Below are 20,419 nucleotides of genomic sequence, written 5' to 3' on the forward strand. Positions count from 1 at the left end.
GAGGATAACATAGGCAGGAGGTAGTAACCGTTCCATTGAGGATGGGGGGGAAAGATATCGGGCAGGGGATATTCACCTTTCCATTGTGAGTTGCCAGTAAGGTACTCGCCGAGGTACGTGATGAATGAGGAGCAAATGAACCAACAGAGAGCCACACTGGGACTCTGCCCCGTGTACATAAGGAGATCGGTACCGGTTGAAGCAGCCGTAACACAACAACCCTGGGCAGCAGGATACCCTATCAGACCACCATACCAGCCGCTGATGCGAAAGGGCATAACTCAGGCAGGCAGTCATAACCTATCCATTAAGGATGGGGCTGCGGGCATAACTTAGGCAGAGGGTAGGGCGTACATTTCATTCTAAGACTGCTGGGTAAAAATGCACCCCTAAAAGATGTGTTTGTGATCTCCCTCGTCTCAAAGCCCAATTGTCCGACCTAAGCACAAACCGCCAGTATAGGGGTGGAGTGAATATTGGGTGTTGTAGTTAAAGAGGGAGGGGATTTGAGGGAGGGGAGGTGATGTATAAGCAGAACTCTCACATGTCAGTCTCCCACCTCCTCCTAACTCAATAAGGCGGATGGTCGGAGCTATCTTTTGTCCTCTGTCCCTCCCCGTCCTAGAAAAGGTACCGGAAGTAGCTCCTAGCCACAGCTGAGGGGCCAGCAACAAAGTCTCCCAATGTTCTCACAGTCGCCTGTGACTACATTGTCACTAAGCAGTCTCGAGATCTGGGCGCGGCCCCTTTAGTCTGATGACGAACTATCTTCCCCTTTTCTGCTGCTTAATTTCTAAACACGACCCTTCTTGGTTCTCTTTCAGATCGAAGCCTTTGAAGTGCGGGTGAGTCTTAATATATGTCATGACGTTGTTGTACTGTGCCACATCCCCGCATGGAGGCCTCAGAGGGCCGAGGCGTGCCTGGAAGCTGGCATATCGTGCCCCTGTGCAGAGGTATCCAGGCCTTAGAGTGAAACAGTGGCAGTGTTTTCTGACGGTGTGTGGGCATGCGCGTCCACAGGTGAGGATTGGGAATGGGAGGGAGGAGCATTCCACCATGTTTACACCCAAGAGTGCCCAGGTGTGGCCGTTTCAAGGACAGTAAATCATCACAACTTATAGCCGAGGCTTTGCAGACAATCCATTCTGGGGGGCAGAGGGCAGCCTGGGGTGGGAGAGTTACACGGGGGTGTTCCTAGCATAAAGAGCATTATGTCAGTGTTTCAGGAAACATTACATCCCAAGGTAGCACCCTTGATTGCATTAGGAAGGCCTGCACGTGTGCATGTTCTCCGGCTTAGAGAAGGGCCATGTGGGGTTCCTTTTAGCTTCTTTCATTGTCACCATCTGATTCCTCCCTCGTTGGGGAACGTTACATCTGACGAGGTCGACCAGCAGAAGCCTCGCAGTGTGTTTTCTTCCGTCCTTCTGCATTTCTGTTTGCCACAAAACACGGTTGTAATTGGCACAGCGTGGCCCCTCAGCAGAGAGGCCAAGCAAAGGTTGAATGGGCATGGGGTGTGAGCTCCCCTCCTCACTCTGTGGATAAGCGGATAAGCGATCCCGCTATTCCTGGCCACCCTCTTGGATCCCAAACCCTTCCCCCAATCTAGGCTTTTATGTAGCACTTGTTGATCTGTGTACACGATTCATCCCCAAAGTGCTTTCTGTACCCCAAAACACACTCCCTAAAAACATAACAGCAGTAGGAAGTTCACACTCCAGTCCCCAGACCACTTCCCTCCCAACCGGTACCATCACCAACAGCTGTGGCATTCAAACTTTGTATCCTACCCCCCCTACCAACTGCACCCAAGTAGAAATATTGTTTTTGGGCACCGCCACCCTATAACTGCATATATGTTCTATTAACAGCATTGACCGGGATAGTAAATAGCCTTGCGCCACCCCCAGACATCCCCAGGTCACCCGAGGCAGGCCAACACCACAGTTTAAAGACCACTAACCCAGAGTCAAGAGGAGACTTCGCTCCTATTGCCCAATATACAAGAACACTCGGACAGTCTCCTGGCAGCTAAATGCACCAGCAGAGTGTGTTCATGCAATATTCGCCCCCATCAATGTGTGTGCTAATGTCATGGGTATAGCGCCCAGAGAAATCACTGGGCACTGCATGATTGATTGACCTGGAGGAGGACAGGGGGGGGGGGTAAGTTTCTAAGGACCGGCTGCGAAGCGTGGCACGTGTGCTGTGGATGCCCACACGCCCGATTCGAGCCTCTCAGGTGTCATTTAAAGGGCATAGCTCTCCAGCAAGGCCGCACTGGCGCTCGGCAGTGCAGCACTGAATTTCTCCAAACTGCACCATCCAGATTTACAGCCGCCCTCCAAACCAGAGCAAGGAAGGGATCCAAGAATTGCCCCAACTCCCTTCATCTGTGCTGGATTCAGAGAAAGAAATGAGTGGCATTTAACGATAGTAGTTTAAGAGCAGGGCCCTTGTGTTCTAACACAGGTCCACTACGAGGGGCGGACTGGGGGCCAAAAGAGGACCTGGAAATAAAATTCAAAGTGGCCCCATATTGCACATTTTCAGCAAGCCCAACCCTTTTCCCTGGAGAAAATGTGTCAATAAAATAGGCAACTGCACACAAGAGGTGCAGAGGCTTGCTGAGAAATCCCCAGAGTTCCCTATAGGCCGGCCCAGCCCTGCCCAATACACATTTAAGAATCGCTGCCAAGGAAAAGGTTTGCGGGTTGTTCTGTTGACACAGGACAGAGATCAGTAGAGTTATGAAAGGGTCAGCGCGCCCCAACATAGACCCCCCTACTACGATGAGCACCTGCCTTCACAGAATGGCCGGGTGCTCGAGAATGGACCGAGGCGAGAGACTGGAAGCAACGAGGAAGGCACACATGGCACAGCACTGATAGACCTTGAGGTCGCGGAATTGCCAGGCAGGGGCACGTGTCCCAACATGGAGTCAGATCAGAATAGTGCCATGGTTTTCAGGTGGATTGCTTTTAGTGAGCTACAAAAAACGAATGGCTTCATGGTGTGCAATATGTGAATAGAAAATAGTGTTACGTATAAAGCTACACTAAAACCCTATGAACCAAGAGTGATGTTGTTTTAAAGAACGTACCCCGAGAACTAAATAACACTTAGGGGCCGATTCATCGAAATGTGCGCAGAAGCCATGCAAAGGCCGCGCGACCAGCAGGACACTGAACGAGCCTGCGAACAGAATGAAAAATTGGCGGCTGCGTGTTCATGGAATTGTTTCCGCAAAGTAACCATATTCGCAAGTCGCGGCCGGAACGCCCCTGACACTCCCACATGCAAAGCATAAACTGCCAGATCAGCTATGTTTGCGCTCTACCCCGGGTGCAAATACACGCACCCTCAAACAGTTGGTGGGGTCCCCCGCAAGCAGACATGCATCTTGCAGACCGTGCGCAGGGTCCCCCGTAACTGTTCCCAGCACCCCGACAACCAGCGTATGAAAAATCGTAACTCAGTCTAAACTCTGTGTGTGAACCCAGGTAAACTGTTCCTGCACCCCGCTACACTGCTTACGCACACCCCAACGTTACTTCGGAACACTGGTTGAGTATACTCACCCCGAAATCCGACATGCAACCCCATCTCTGCGCTGCAAATCCTACCCACAAGTGTACTTACGCCTGCATTCGGGTGGCGGATCGTCTGGAGGACTTGCATGGCCATTTCCCAGCTGAGGGGTTGTGCGATCGAATCCATGAATACATCTCGTGCCACGCAACAGTGGGCGTGCAAGGGACTACCTGCAGGCCGTTGCTCGGAACGCCCACTTTTTCTCATATTCTTCCCCATTTTTGATGTTCCAGCCCTCTGCGCAAGCCACACCCACGCTCTGCGTGGAGTCTCACGCAAGGCCCTTGACGGCTCACACAGACAAAAAAGTGCAGGGAAAGTACTGCATGCAGATATGCACGCTAGTGCCCTATGTTCCACACAAATAATTCCATGAATCGAGCCCTTAGGGATTAAACATTTTGAAATATTGAGCAACTGACAATGTTCACAGGCTAGAAACTTTGAGGTTAATGGAGTTGCCCCAGATAACACAGTAGGTTTAAGTGGCAGTGCTGGGATTTGAGACCAGTTTTTAAATGTTGGTGCCTGTCCACACTTGTTCCCAGTTCTTGGTGAACCGCAAAGTGCACTTATTTTGAATGTTTCTATCCTGGTTTGTAGAGCTGATTTCGAAAGTACACCAAGCACATGATAAACGAACATGACTTTATCTAAAAGAAAAACCTTATACATATGTTCTGCAAAATGACTATTATTATAGCTTTATTTTGTCCATTATACATTGAAGTCTAACAATTCCAGAAGGGTAGTTGATCTGAGCTTTCTAATTTGGGTAGACTGCCGTGCTGTAAAGGTTTATTTATGCCCAGCAAAAAAAGCTATGCAATAAGGTCACACGCCTGTATGTGTTGTTTGGCACAGACCAGTCAATTGTTATTCATGATGTGATGAGCACTTTAAAATTCTGGAAAAAAGCAGCATTATTATTTGTAAAATATTCAAACCTGAAAATGAGCTTGGCAGAGCTCAGTGACGTTTGATCATCCCTTTTCTGCCTAGGACAGTGGTCTTCAAACTTTTTTGGCCAGGGCCCCCCTGAGCAAAATTTGGGCAGGTCGGGACCCCCCAGAAATGCCAAATGGACAGTATATATTGCGCGCCGTCACCTACTCCCATCAAAGTCGCTGGGCTCCCTCATCCCACTCCTACCCAGTCGCTGGTCTCTCCCCACCCCATCACACACCCAGGGCTCTCCCCACTCTGCTCCCATCACTATCCCATGGTTCCCGCCCATTGTGCTCCCACCATAGTCCCTCGGTTCCCCCATCCCGTTCCCAACACAGTCTGAGGGCCAGTGGCGGCTGGTGAATCTTTTTTAAGTGGAGGGGCATTAAGGGGAGGTTCGGGGGGGTTTCCCCCTGTGAATTTTTTTTTAAATAATAGGTTAAAATGTTGCATTGTAGAGCATACTTTTAACAAAAAATGGGTAAATAGCCAAACAGTTTGCAATTGTTGCTGGGAGTCCAGGGGGCAGGCATTGATATTTTATTTCTATCGCGCTCAAGAAGGGCAGGCAAGGGAGGGGAACAAAGGAGAATAAAACAGCGATCTTACTAGGCCCAGTGACATTGAGAACGCGCAAGTGTGAGGGGAAAAGTGCATGGAAGGGGGGAGAAGTGGAAAGTGCGAAGCAGAGGAGAAACAGATAAATAACAATAAATAAATAAATAATAAAGGCAACAAACAGTGGTAGTGCAGCCAGCAATTTGTAAGTGCTACGTTTAAGGCAGCAGACAGGGTAGGTCTGATAAGTGCAGGAAGAAAGATGGTTCTCCTCAAGTTTTAGAGTGGCAGGGCGCTGTTCCAGAGGGAGGCCCCAGCCGAAGACAGAGATCTACCCCCAGCTCGTTTCTTTGATAAACGACTGACCCTGAGGGAGTTGGAGGTAGAGGAGTGAAGAGCTCGAGAGGGGAGGTATTTGCGGAGGAATAGCTGAAGGTATTTTGGACCGAGGCCCCAGAAAGCCTTGTGGACAAGGCAGAGGGTTTTGAATGATAGATGTCCGGTAAAAAGATACCATCCCTGTCCCCTGGGCCCCACTGGTCCTAACACAATGAACATGATTATGTGTATATGCAAGGCGCTGCACATTCATACAGCAATCACTCTATCATTCACATGAGCATCCATCACCATACACTCACTCATAACGCATCCATACACATTGGCCTGTGTGTGGGTGCTGCTCCAGCTGCTCTGTCTGTATGTGCGAGGAGGCGCAGGAGCTCCCCCTCGGACATACAGACATGCAGTGCCCCAGCCAGCATTTCCAATGAGCTATGCAATGCTGGCGAAGCAAAACGCCCCAGCACTTGCATGGCTCAGTGAGCATGTGCGGCTGGGGAACTAAACTGAACTGTCAAAGGGAAACAGTGTTTCCCTTTGACAGTTCAGCCAGCCCAGGAGCACTCCATTAGCTGGATAAAGCAGCTGAGGGAGTGCTCACTGTTTCACTGGGCTGGCTCCTTAGCTCCTCCATAATGGGTGAGGGGCCACTATGCAGTTAGTAATGTTGACCATTGTTGCTGAATATATCACAATTTACTTACATTTTAACACAAAGCACCCCTTTGGGTACTATTGAAACAGTGGGCTTCATAACTACTCTGGCGGTAGCTGTGCCGGTAAAACCGGCACGGCTGCCACTGGAGTTGCATCCGGGTCTGGCACCCGCGAATGGGCAATTACTAGGTCATGCCGAGTTAGGCGGACATGATAATTGCCCTTTCGAAGGTGCCGGTAGATCCCCATTCCCATTTGAGCCCCATATGGCTCAAATGGGAAGGGGGAGCTCGGATGCACCGGCACCGTTAATAACGGTGATGGTGCATCCGACGAGCTGATGTCAGACCTGGCGGGGGCTGTCAAGCACCCACGAGCACAACTCTTACTATGGCGGAACGGTAGCAACGGTGCCGGTAGCTTACCAGCACCGTTGTTACTGGTCCGCCATAGTAGTAATGAGGCCCAGTCTGTGACTAAAGGAATGAATATCCATTTACAACTGTGGGCCACTTTTTCATTGTTGCCTGAGACAGTTTCATGCTTCAGCCCGCCCATGTGGGCCACCCCTGCCCATTTCTTCCAATCTAAAAAAAAAAAAAAAAAAAAAAATCTTTTTTCATGCTGAGCTCTCAGGGCCCCCCTGGGATGCACCCGCGGACCACTAGGGGGTCGCGACCCACAGTTTGAATACCACTGGCCTAGGACCCTGTCTACTAAAATGGCATCCATGAAACGAAAGAGCAATCAAAGCAGGCCCCCAGAGTCTGATGAGGCAAAACATTTCACCAAAGAGAGTGCTGTACTATACATTTTTATTTATTTATAACATTGTTGTAGCGCCCACACCCTGGGGTATCACAGTGTTTTGTACAGTAAGACAGTGGTACATTAGATGCAAACATTAATCGTATTTTTCAAAAGCCACGTTTTTACAAGCTTTTTGAATGTCGTGTATGCTTGTTTTATTCTGGTGACTACAGGGAGAGAGTTTCAGAGCGATAACACAAAAAGGAAAACCTCCTGCTTGTTTCTTCTTGTGACGACTGGATCTTAACGAACACACTGGACATTTCTGAGAGAGCCTATTGTTAAGGTAGAGGGGAGCCTCTTTGTAGATGCACCTGTGAGCAATGGACAGTTTTAAAGTCAATCCGAGCCTTGATTGGTAGCCAGTGAGCCTCACGTCTAGTTGCCCAGATGTGGTCAGATCGTTGTAGTCCAAGGGTGTCACGCAGGGCTTTATTTTGCAGAGGTTGAAGTTTGGCCAGATTAGATGCTGAGGTGCCCATGCGAAAAACTTTAGAATAATCCAGTTTGGAAAGAATAAGTGCTCGTGCGAGCGTGAGGCAGTTTCTTGGTGAAAGGCAGTGCCTGCTCAGGGATACGAAGCTGGAGGTGTAAGCAGTGGCCGACGCCAGCGTGTTCATATGCCTGGACATGCTTAGCTCTGCTTCCAGGTGGACACCCAGTGTTTATACCTGTTTCAGGGCTGGGATGAAGAGACCATTAATACGGAAGGTGGTGAAGGAAGTGTCCCAGATTTTAGCCAGAAGGGGGAGCCAACAGTGAGGAGCTTGGTTGAGAGGAGATGACCAGTCTAGCATCAGAATATCGTCCATGGGAAAGCTAGGACATGGAACACAACAATTTGATTCCACTGTCTTGAATTGGGCTACTTATTCACCTCTTCTGGCTCAGCTGCTGTTCATTTGAAGGGGTGGGGTGGGGTGGGGGGGTTGCACAGTTTGTACAGCCCCTGCTAGGATGAACGGAGCTCTAGGCATTCGCTATGCTTTTTATACTTAGGACGTTCCAATGCAGGTCGTTTGTGTTTGTTTTGTAGCACAGTACAGGTCACCATCACAGAAGCTTTCATACTCAAGTTTATCAAGTTCGTAGTTAGTAAAACTGCTTCCCTGGGATTTGGTATTGTGATGTGCCATATGAACTCTCTGCACCAAGTGCTTATGACACAGAGCTATCTTCTGAACCGTCATGGCTCTCACTTTTCAATTTGAATGTCACCTTTACGTATTGCACATGACCAACATGTTGCTTAAAGGTGAATGAAAATGATACACACGTTGTGCTATAGTGAGCACACAAACCATATAACAGTGAAGACAGACTACGTTACAGGATTACTGCATCTGATTGGAACGTAGTAGTTATCAGCAACGGCCAGGTAACATCAGCGGTGCACTGTACAATTCCTTGAGATGTGTTCTTTATGTTTTGTCAAACAAAAATAAAATGTGCACTAACATCTTTGCATCAGGGTGCCAGGTGGGGGGCCCTTTCGCCCACCCACGACATGCGGAGGCAATAAAAGGGATTGTGTCTGCCGTGCTTGAGATTGTGAGAGGGGTATGTCCACCCCTGATGTTTATGTCCCCTGGTGGGAAATCCCTGCTTTCTGACATGCCAGCCTGCACCCTGGCACGAATGATAAGCATCCTCCATGCTGCAGCCCACCCCATGCAATTTTCACCACATTGTGCGCACACTCATCCAACTACATTGGTTGCCCCCTACAAGCATACATCCCCATCCAGACCAGCTGCGTCATTCATTAAGCCGCCTACCTGCGTTCTCCTTCCTACCTGCTTACAAGGCCACGATCTCTGTGGCTAACGCTCCACGCTAAGGCAAGACCTGGCCAGGTTACAGCTGCAAACATGGCCGCAAGAAAGGAAAAAAAAAACAGGAAGCCGGTATTCTCAGTCTATGCTACCAGGCTCTGGAACCTCATGACTCACTTCAACCCTCATGTAATTCTAGAGCAGGTTTCTCTTCAAGGAGTACTTTCTTCATGCACCGCAGACACTCGCAGCCACTCGCCCCCCCCCCGCACCCTAACCTGGCTTTTAACTACTGCTTCTTTTGCTTAACTCTAATGTAACACTGGCCTCTTATAACTTGTACCCCCTTACCTGGACTCCTACTAACCCACGGATCTGCAATACTTCATAAAATAAATGTAAACATGTTCATAAACATCACAAACGCATGCACCATTTACAGATGCATCAAAATGCCACTGGTCCAAAAATGTGGAACTCCTAAAAGTTGCTGACAGATTTTAGATACAATGAAACATTGCCCATTCCAGTTGAGATGCTAGTCCAGTCCCTGTTTTATGCTTTCAGATCCTCCTACTTGTTGTCAAACTCGACATAATGAAGAAATATAAGTATTGGTTGATGTGTTCAGTCTTCAAAATAGGTCTCTGCAACTTCTTTGCAGAATGGTGTGTAAGGAAAGCTAAGAATGGCGCTATGTTACAAGCATCAAGAGATGGTAGAAACAGCACCATGCGTGCTGTTCCCAGCCGTTATCTCAAATGCATCACGGTAATGTGAAGAAGACATTTGACATGAGACCTGTTTTGCGTCAAAGCTACATGTATGTGATTTTATCTCAGCACTTTGTCAGAAGTTTTGATGCAAAAAAGGAACGTTTAGAAACATTTAATCTCTGCCCTTCAGGTCTCTGAAGGAAGGCACTTGTGTAAAGAAAGTGAAATCAATGGCATGCGCTTTCTAGCAAGGCGCAGGTGATGTGGTGTGTGGCGCATGGAATCTATCAGAAAAGGAGATATGGGGTCCGATTACATTATTTGCGTGGGAATAGGGGACTTGCGTGCCAAACTGCATGCGTAATCCCCTTCGTCGATTCATGGAATGGAACGCGCTGCACTTTTCCAGGACTTGCGTGGAGTTTGCACAGGCTCTGCATCCGCAAGCTGTTGAGCGCCACGCGCGAGAGAGCACGCCATGGTCATGCCTTGCGCAGAGGGCTGGGAAGGGGCGCGGCACAAAGAAAATGGGGAAGAACATGGGGGGAAAAAGTGGTCATTACGAGAGATGGCCCGCAGGTAGTTCCTCGCACGCCCATAATTGTGGCAAATGACACGTATTCACAGAACCACCCACGGAGCCTCTTGGCTGAGAAGTGACCAGGCAAATCCCTCAATCTCTATGCCACCCAAAGGCAGGTGTGCAGACACTTCTGCATAGGAACCAGCGTGCAGAGCTGGGATCGCAAATTGGATTCAGGGGTGCATGCACACAGACGGGGTTCTGATCCAACTTAGGGGTGCGTATACGCAATGTAGTGGGGTGCAGGATCAGTTTACGGGGGTTCACATACAGATCTTCTGAGTTTTACCCGAGTTAAGAAGCATTGTATGCATGTTTTTGTCAGGGATGCCAAGAGTGTGTGTAATCGCGCTCAGGTGAGCACGCAAATGTAGATGTTCTGGCTGTTTATGCTTTGCGTGGGGGCGTGTCTGGAGCCTTCCAGGCACGACTTGCCAATACGGTTGCTTTGCACAGTAGATTCCATGAATAAGCGGGACGCGCATGTTTTATTCTGTTTGAAGTCTCGCACAGTGTCGTTTTCGGCATGCAGCATTTGCAGGGGAAATGCACACTTTTCTATGAATCGGGCCCTAAGAGAAGTAGATGTGCACTGCCCACTCCCTCTCACGTGCACACCATCATGCACATACAACCAACAGACTCACTCACATCGATGCACACTCATTCAAACTCTCAAACACTTCACACATAAAGCACATGCACAAAGTAAACACTCCACAAGCACACACTCGCTTCAGTAGGCGCACTCATTCAAACTTGTGGTGAGTCGTACGCACACACATTTCATTCTGAACATACATGCACATAAACGCACCTTTATTGCAAACATACCTTTTTCATCTCATGACGGTTACCACGCTCCCATTTAATCTGGATGCTTCAAACAGCAGTGGGGGAGGGGGTTCAACCACTAATGGGCAGGGTAACTTATCTCCATTTTGGTCAGGATGCCTCCAGACCAAAGCGGACTGGGGGGGGGGCAAAAAGAGATGAAAAACCAACATTGTGTTTGGCAAGCAGAACCAGCAGCCCTGCTTGATGCAGACTAGACAAGGATGCTGAAGGGCGTGCCTGGTTGCGCCCCCTGCTGCTGGCGAGCACGAGGAGGGAAGGAGAGGGGGTACATGTAAATGGAGCCTGTTGGCCATGCCGAGCAAGTGAATTACAGCGCAGCACTTCCTCAGATCGAATCCAGAATGCATATCCATGCAGAATCCCTCATTTCTGATGGGCAGCCATCTTGTATGGTTTGCCCTCAGAGCTTGTCTCTGGTTTGTCAGTGTTTCTCCTGATGCTGGCCACAAGCAACGTTAGCTGCTTGTCATGTCAGGCCGATATTCTGCTCTCCAGCAGCGCTGATCTCTCCCTTTCCCACTCCCTCTCCATCGCCCTCCGCAGCATGGTTTTGCAACATTTGGTGGTGTTGGCATCATCAAAGTGCACCGTCCAAAACCAAAACACTGCAGGGCTCACAGCTCACATTTTCTTTTAGATAAATTAATCATTTGTTCAGTTACCACTTCCAGTCCAAGCCTTCCCCAAACACATTTTGGATTGGAAGTGTGGCTCGAAATAAGGTGACTTGCATGCCAACTCCCAGAATGACTACTGTTTTATCGTTTTTTTCCTCCTTGCAGGATTCTCGGAATAACCTTGTGATGCAGCAGCGCAACGTGACAATGCAGAACAAAATCGCCCGTATGCACTATCAGATTGGAAGTGATCCCCTTATTGGCTGGTACAGCGCCACCGCAAGGACAGCTTCTGGATTGCAGGCTTACGGGAGCTTCGAGTGCAAACGATACGGTGGGTGATGCCTCGTGTAATGCTGCCGCGTGCTTCATATCACGCGGGACACCTTCCGGGATGGACTGGGATCCACAAGTGGCCCTGGAAATGCTTTTTAAATTGGCCCCATAATACACTGTATGTACAAGATTAACCCCTCTAAGTGGTGTTTTAGCTGTTTCAACCCCCCCCCCCCAAAAAAAGTGGGAACAAATAGGTTCAAATGGTAAATCTTGAAGCGCATATCTTATGAAATAAATATTTGAAAAAAACATAACAGAAGCTGGCATGTGATATTTTTTGAGAGTAAGGAATAACATTCTGGAAGCTTTATAACAAATACCTGTATTCAAATAGGTGTGTGGGGGGAGGGCAGATGGAAGAATGGGGGTCTGAGAGAGAGAGAGAGAGATGGAGAGAGAGAGAGAGAGAGAGAAATATATATATATATATACCAGGTCTCCATACAGCGAATGATACAGATGCATCCGCCCAGTGGTGGCAAAATGAATGGGAAATATGAATGTGGACATGTAGACCCCTATTTGGCTATGAGTCAAGGTTGGGAAGAAGCACATGGACATTTGTTGAGTGGTGGTATGAACCCTGGGGACTGAGGGTGATTGTGGCTAGTGGAGGTGCAAGAGAAGGAGGAGTTGATTCCTAGATTTCCTACTGGTAATATTGACTACAGAGTCCTACTCTTCCTCCTCAGTCCTCACTAAAGTTGGGGTCCCTGGGACAGGCAACCAAGTAGTCAACTATATGATGGCTTATGATATGCTCCCCTCTCATCACTGAATAAGTAAGGGTCAGCCCCACCCTCGTACCCACCTGTAAATTCCAGGTAAATGTCCAGGACAAACCCTCCTGGGTGGTGGGATCAGGAAGTAGAACTGGAACAAGGAAGAGTAGGACTTGGTGTCATGAAGATTGCCAGTAAATAATCCAGGCGTTCCTACCTCCTCCCTCTTCCTCATCCCATTCCTCACTGGATAAGGATATACCAAGCTGGGGCCTGCCACTGTAAGAACAGTACGAACACACCACATATGTTGCTGTGCACGTATCTGACGTTATTCATAGGAGACCAGAAATGAGTGGCTTAAGACAAGTGGAACCAAAGCTGCAAGCCGTTGGGATGGTGTAGTCGGTAATAAGAAAGGAATGTGATCAGATTGCCCCATTGGGTGGCCTGCAAAATGTTGGTCAGAGAATTGTCCTGGAAGGAAGCCTGGATGCAGCTGTCCTTGGGTGGATCTCCCACGGTTGCTCTGCAGGACATTTCAACCCACATCGTAGTTTGCCATAACAATGGTTTTATCCAGACGCTGGTGTGGAACATGGAGGGTTTCCTCTCTGTGTGACCAGCCCCAAAGGAAACTAGAAGTAAATACATTGCCCTGATAGAGGTGCTGCGGTCCAGAAAGTCTCCCACTGGTCAGTAAATATCCACAGGGCTGATAGAACTGCCTATCCTTAGGACAGAAGGAGGGAGAGGGGTGCAGGATCTGGCCATCAGGGATGAAGCGCAGGTAGTGTGCATGGACCTTAGCTCCCCAATTCTCCTGACAGATGTAACGAGCAGGAGAAACTACACTTTAGAGGAACAAGACCTCCAGGATTGGAGGGTAGATGAGCTAAGCGCATTGAGCAGATCCCAGGTTGAGCATTGGGCACCTGATGAGTCTTGTGAGCGTAAATTCCTTGAGTAAGCGAGAGTCATAGGTTTCAGCCTCTCCAATCCTGTGCTGTTAGGTTCCATGGGGAATCAGAACTTCCTGGATATGATATCGAGAGCGAGGTGTCATTTCCCCCGAGGAGTGGGGCTTTTGGCTGAGCCCATCGGCTCAACTCTTCTATATGCCTGAAGCTAGGTGGCCTCCAGGGGAAGAGGTGAGGTTCTACCCAGGCAGTGTTAGCCAGTTTCCTTCTGGATTATCACCCTCCATATTGGCTCAGGTAGAACTTTGCCCCAGTCCTCACCAGGACAGCCTGACAATGGAGGAATGGCATGAATCGGAGGAGTGCTCAGTGGATGCCGGAGTGATGGAAGAATCAGGGCGGACCCCCTCAGGAGATGTTACTGGCCCAGTCACCAGTGGAGCTGTGATGTAATCCTGTGGCTCCTGTGGACCAAGGTTGAATAGTCCTGGGGTGCCAGGATATAGCGTGGCAGCAGGAACTTCACAAGGGGTTTGAGGTCTGCCCTGGCCCAGGGACAGAGTGTACACGTTGCCATGTTTCCCAGGCGCTTGTGCCAAAGGTCTCTATTGCAGAGCGTAGTCACAATTCTTCACTTATTGGTGATTAAAAAGGTGCTGACCCTGAGCTGTTTAGCAACTTGAAAGCCCTTGTAGGGGGAATGGTGACAAATCCCTCCTGTTTTGAATCTCCTTCAATGATGTCTAGACGGAGGCGCAGTGTGAGATTTTGTTAGGTTCGGGACTCGCATGAAATCTGAATAGGGTTTGACATGCAATCGGCTTCTTCTCTAGGGTCTCCTGCAGGGAAGAGCATGAGCCAACCAGCCGATGAGGTAGGGATGCAGCCAGATGCTTCTGCCAAGGGAGCCAGGATCCTGGTGGAGGCTCCAGGCGAAGACGAGGGGCTACATTAATGATCTTCAAGTGCAAATGCCCCCCACCCTCCTGAGTGGCAAATGTTAGGTATCCACGGTCTCTCACTCTGATGAGAACGTGGAGGTAGGCGTCTTCCAGATTCAGTGAACACAGGTAGTGCTCCGGGGCTACAATTGGGGTGATGGATGGCAGTATTTCCATCTTGAAGTGTGCAGATTGCAGACAGCTGCAAACCCCCTTACTGTCTTTGCATGATGTTACTATGGTACATCACTGGAACACAGTCCACTGTTGCATGGCTGCCACTGCAGTCCTCTCTCTGTGTTGGTTGGCTGCTGTGCAAGCCCCAGTGGCTGGTCACTGAGATCCGTTTGGGATGGCTGGTGGTTGAATATGCTTTATTTTGACTGGCTGTTGGCTATGGTTTGGCTGCTCAGGCATTTGAGTTTATGGTTTTGTACAGGGTGAGGAGGCTGATGGTTTTGTGCAGTAGAGGTGGGCTCACAGTCCAGTGTGGTATGGAAGAGCTGATCTTGTGTCGCCTGACGGCGTACCAAGATACTTGTGGTGTGCGTCTATGCTTGTGTTTGTGTGCGTGTGTTGGGCACGATGACGTGAGTGGGGGACTGCACTTTGTATGCGTGTACTTGTGGATGAGATCACTGAGGATGAAGCTTTAATAGGGAGTCTACTGTTGCTGGTATATGAGGATTGTGACATGTCTTTTTGCTCCCTCAGTTTTACCAACATTTGACACTGAGCTAAAGGCGGCTTATTCTGTGAACAGCATTGATTTGACCCTGGATATCAGCGTCTCTGGAAGGTATGTGCTTGGCTTGCTCCTTCGGGCTTGGGGAGGGGAAGAAGAAGCTCCATACCCACCCTCTTTCCTCTTAATCTAATTCTACCCTAAACCCATCATCTTTATCCGTATCCCTAATCCTGAGATATGCCTAGGGCTGGCGAAGCTCCATACCCACCCTCTTTCCTCTTAATCTAATTCTACCCTAAACCCATCATCTTTATCCGTATCCCTAATCCTGAGACATGCCTAGGGCTGGCGAAGCTCCATACCCACCCTCTTTCCTCTTAATCTAATTCTACCCTAAACCCATCATCTTTATCCATATCCCTAATCCTGAGACATGCCTAGGGCTGGCGAAGCTCCATACCCACCCTCTTTCCTCTTAATCTAATTCTACCCTAAACCCATCATCTTTATCCGTATCCCTAATCCTGAGACATGCCCAGGGCTGGTGAAGCTCCATACCCACCCTCTTTCCTCTTAATCTAATTCCACCCTAAACCCATCATCTTTATCCGTATCCCTAATCCTGAGACATGCCTAGGGCTGGCGAAGCTCCATACCCACCCTCTTTCCTCTTAATCTAATTCTACCCTAAACCCATCATCTTTATCCGTATCCCTAATCCTGAGACATGCCCAGGGCTGGTGAAACTTCCCATAAGAGGTTCCCTCAGTGATGATCAGACTGCCTCACCGTTCATGCCCCTACATATCCCACTGAGTTCCATTGCTATTGTCCAGTTTTTGGGTTGTCACCCTTCTTCAGAGTGTATCCTCAAGGAGGTGAGAAGACGCTTTGAGGAGTGCAGTTATGTGGAAGGGGGGCAGAGGCAGGCTTTCATGCAGAAAGGGATCACAGGGCTCTTTAGCAAGGGCACCGGTCATTGCTTACCTTTACACAAGAATGCACCATTGTGAATGCAGAACCCTGCTTTAGTATGGCAGGGTATGTCTTCTGTGCCGTGTACGGTTCTGGTTGTGCACACTTGTGTAAGTGAGGCTCGCTACTACAGATCCTTTCTTTCCAGCCTGGCTGCATCCTTTTCTCCACCTGCTTTCCTCTACCGCTGCACCTCATGCACCCATAGTTAACCCTGCATCCCTCTCTTACTAATCACCGTTCTTAGTGCAAATCTTTCTCTCTCATATGCTCCTCTCTTCCTACAACACTCTTTTCATGTAATGCTCTCTTTCACACTATTTATTTTGCCCCACAATCCTCTCTTGGCATTACTTATTCCCTGGGCACTCCTCGCTAGGCCTCTATCCCCCTGCGCTTCCTTTCCCTACATCTTTTTCCATGCACCCCACTTTCCCTTCACAGTTTTTCTCCATTTTACCCTCTCTCTCTCTCTCTCTCTCTCTCTCTCTCTCTCTCTCTCAAATATATTAACATGCTCTGCCTGCCATGCTCCGTCCATGGTGGACACTGCTGGTTGTTGATGCGCCCGATGCCTGCTTGGCCTAGAGACTCAAGCTACACCTCACAGACGATGCCCAACGAGGCCGAAACATGCCTGGGGTTGCTTGCGGTCTCGTGATGAAGGGATGTGACCTAGCAGTTCCTGTCTGATTTGTATATGGTCTTTCCCCTTTCTGTAATGGCTTGGCAGGCAAAGAACGATGGTCTGGAGGGCTGCCCAGAGCAATGCCTGAGGTTTAAGAGTCATTCTAAATCTTCCAGCCATCACCTTTTTGTTTTGTCGTGATGCTCCCCACCTATTTTTCTATTCACTACTTCTTCATCTGGAGACCCTCATCACAGTCCTCCATCTTGAGGCTCGCTGACCTGATCACCAGAAAATGTCAAGGTTTTATCTATGTCACGGTTTTATCCAAGCCACCATTGGCCCTCTCCTTTTAACCACTGCAGTGTCCTCACTTGTGAAAGGAGGGCCACATTTCCTCCTCATCCTAGTCTTATTTCTGTTCCAACCTGACAATAGGCAGGGTCACTGTTGGATGCCCGATCAGGCTTCATGTTGTGGCGCTCCCACATAGAAGCCGCAGGGCAGCATTCCTGAACATCATACAATGCGCCGACAGCGTACTACGTGATGGATATGTGTCCCCCCTCTTTGCCAAAGTCAGGCAAGGAGCTGGATGAGCTCATGAAACTGGCAATGTCGTCAGCGTTGGCTGAGGACAGGAAGCCTAGTCCTTAAAGGTAGCATGAGGGGATGACTAGGATGAAGGACCTTCTAAAGGTTGCTTCGATCCTAAGGTAAAAAGACCATGAATCCTTAAGCTTTGCAGTAGAAAACCTGCAATTTCCTCCCCCTGCAGAGAATGAGGATCAGGGCTGCCTAAGCAGGTATGATAGTCCAGAGGCAGAGCAGGTTCCGGTGTTCAAAATGATTAAGAAAGCCCTAGTCAGGAAATGGAAGGGTGTGGAGTGAGTTATACTTGTAACATTTCTCCTGCAAAGGTAACCAGTGAAGGTGGTGGACGATGGGCTGTCAAACAGATAAAATTGATCCCCTGAGACCCAGTCTGGTGGGCAAGCCCTTGATGGGTTCTCAGGATCTAAGCCCTAAAGACTCAATGGGCAAGAAACCATATTACATAATGAAGAGGGCTTTTTCGGGGGCAAACCTTTCCCTCTGATCCAGTATCTATGCGTTATCCCTGATTCAGTCTGGGCTAAATGACTTCCCGATTCTATTCTCTATGTTGAAGGGGGGAGGACTGCCCTGTCCATGAAGAGCATCAGATCCAGCCAGTCTTCGGTATTGTACTGGGTGCCACAACAGCTTTGCAGCAGACAGAGAGCACTGTTGTATCGTCAAAGTACCACATACACATTCATGAGTCGAAGTGGGATGTCTTTTAGAACATGGTATAATGTTACTGCTCCCCTTAATGGGCCAGCTGTTATTGCGGCCATCACTTGACTCCATGGTCAAGAAATGTGCTGATGTAGGAAAACACCCCTGGACCATATGAACCAGGTCCAAAATAAAAAAGCCCTTAAAGCACTCAAAAGTGTCATATATACTTCTGACCTCCCGGGATGCGTGCATTTATCAGACCAAGACCAATCCAGGCTCGCCCGGCCTCTAGTTTTATTGTGCAAGAATCGATATTTTGTGACGGAATAACGTAAACTAAATGTCCTAAAGAACTGGTGTCCCATGAAGTGTTAAACGGTAACTGAGAACGTAAGGAATGCGGTGAAATGAAATCTGGGGTAACCCGGAAGTGTTTTTTTTTATATATATATATATATATATATATATATATATATATATATAAAATCAGAAAATGGGTTAGTTTGTTCCTTCTACAATCCCACACCATTCCACCAATCTGCACCAACTTATATCTGTTTGCACCCTTCACTTCAGGCATTACTGGCTACATGATATTTGGACACCCCACCCCTTCCCGCGGATTTCAGCGTCTTCACACATGAGCTGTTTGCCAGAAATCATCGAAACATCAATGTGGTCGCAGACCGACTGGAAAAAGCTAATTTTAAAAATCTCTGCACGAGGAACAAAACTCGGGGACCTCGAAAACCACATTTCAAGGCCTTAGGATGAACCATTTCTGAGATATTTGAACCACAACAGATCCATTTAAATTTGGTGTCATTTCTATGCTTTTCTCTTTTTAGATGCTTCCCAAAAAGCGAAAATGTAGTGAACAAATGAATCCAAAATCAAAGACAGTGAAATTATTAAGTGCCTGTCTAAAGAACCTGTGCAGAGTACGGGTACTTTTTGCTAGTATATAGATATGAAATACGTCTTGAAAAAATTAGAATTAAGGAATTTAAAAAACATTAAGTGTTCACAGCAAGGTATGACTATCCCTGACACGTGGCATGAGAATAAAACAGAAAAGAAAGTAGTTTCCGACCAATGATCCGGATATCAGTCAGAAACTCAAGAAAAGCTCTATTTGTCTTGGGAGTGGTAATTGGTGATATCTCGTCATGTCATGGCGAGTATGGTACTTTTGTAGAGGATCCACTTCTGGTAATGGCCATAACAGGGCTTCCTTTGAGAGGTTTTGCCATCATATTGGCAGAGGATGAATGGTTGGTGAGATGGGGCGCTTCTCCTTGAGCCTGAATCTGTTTTCTTGTCTTCTTCCTCAGATACACGTTTGTAAAGCCCTTGGCTGCCACGGTCAACATCTCGGTGTGTAGACTACCCAACACCTGGGAACCAAAACAGACATGCAACCTGAATCCGAATGGGATCTGCTGGACCTACGATGGAAAAGTAAGTCATGGACCTCTCTAGATTCTGAGTGCGCTTTAATTCAGTTGTGGATTTGTATTTTGCACGCCCCTGGCTTATTCACATACGTCTCCAACAAGCTGAAGGTGCGTGCATTCTACCAGTTCCTCTCTATAGACTCAAGTACTCATAGAGGGTCAACAAAAGAAAGTGGGGCTCTGTCTCCCTTGGCAACTCCTACTCTCACCCTTCACACCCTGGCCCTTACTCCACTGAAACCAAGCCTACAATCTCTCCACTGATTTGATACACCGCCCCGCCCCCACTCTCCCATTTCTTTCCTGCTGCTCGAGAAAAGGTCCATCCAAACTGCATGGGGCGACCGATCTGCATGTGCACAGCCAATGACCTTGCTTCAAATCCTTCACTGTGAATTGCTGGATCTTTCCCTAGAGAAGAATCAGCTTTTGGAATCCTGTAACCGTCCATACTACAGACTTCACCGTATCTTCGTACTAGTGCTTCTTCTTCGGACAGAGCTATAGCACCTGCCTCACTGTCTTATCAGTGCTGGTCATTGGGTCGGCTCTCGGCGGATCCGAGATCCGTCACCAGATATGGAGCCGGATCTCGGGATCCGGCTAGAGTCAGCCGCCCAAGCCCATGAACTGCGCTGGAATAAAAAAAAAAAAAACGCCCCTGACGGCAGCATTGCCTACTAACGCGGCTTTGGCACTGGTGTTTTACATGTAGCGAGCATTGTACATTACACACCAGTGCCAAAGCCGGCGGTGAAAGGCAATGCTGCCGTCGCATGCGCTTTTTTTTTCTTGTGTTAAGTATTCCAGCATTGCTGGATGTCCACAACGAGCCCAGCCCCCTCTAGACAACGCCCCCTAGGGCACCACTCCTCCCCCACCCCGGCCCTTGTGTTGTGGGATCCCCCACCACATTTTTTCCATTTCCACCACTGCTGTCTAAGGGACTTCTATTGGACATGTCAGCTTTTCTTTATGCAGTGAGAGCAGCGCTGCTCCCAATCAAAGATGGCCGCTATGCT

General features: G+C 48.6%; 1 protein-coding gene across 1 annotated transcript in view; it reads left to right on the forward strand.

Moving 5' to 3' along the window:
- LOC138579836 (ovostatin-like) overlaps nucleotides 1-20,419 on the forward strand; it is a 65,539-nt gene that overhangs the window by 28,681 nt on the left and 16,439 nt on the right. Inside the window, exons 5-8 of the mRNA XM_069650067.1 lie at nucleotides 825-845; nucleotides 11,630-11,798; nucleotides 15,101-15,185; nucleotides 19,275-19,401. Coding sequence (XP_069506168.1) covers nucleotides 825-845; nucleotides 11,630-11,798; nucleotides 15,101-15,185; nucleotides 19,275-19,401 — 402 coding nt within the window. The remainder of the gene's footprint in view (nucleotides 1-824; nucleotides 846-11,629; nucleotides 11,799-15,100; nucleotides 15,186-19,274; nucleotides 19,402-20,419) is intronic.

Source organism: Ambystoma mexicanum, chromosome 3p, assembly GCF_040938575.1.
Source record: "Ambystoma mexicanum isolate Mex_15411 chromosome 3p, UKY_AmexF1_1, whole genome shotgun sequence".
NCBI classification, from domain to species: domain Eukaryota; kingdom Metazoa; phylum Chordata; class Amphibia; order Caudata; family Ambystomatidae; genus Ambystoma; species Ambystoma mexicanum.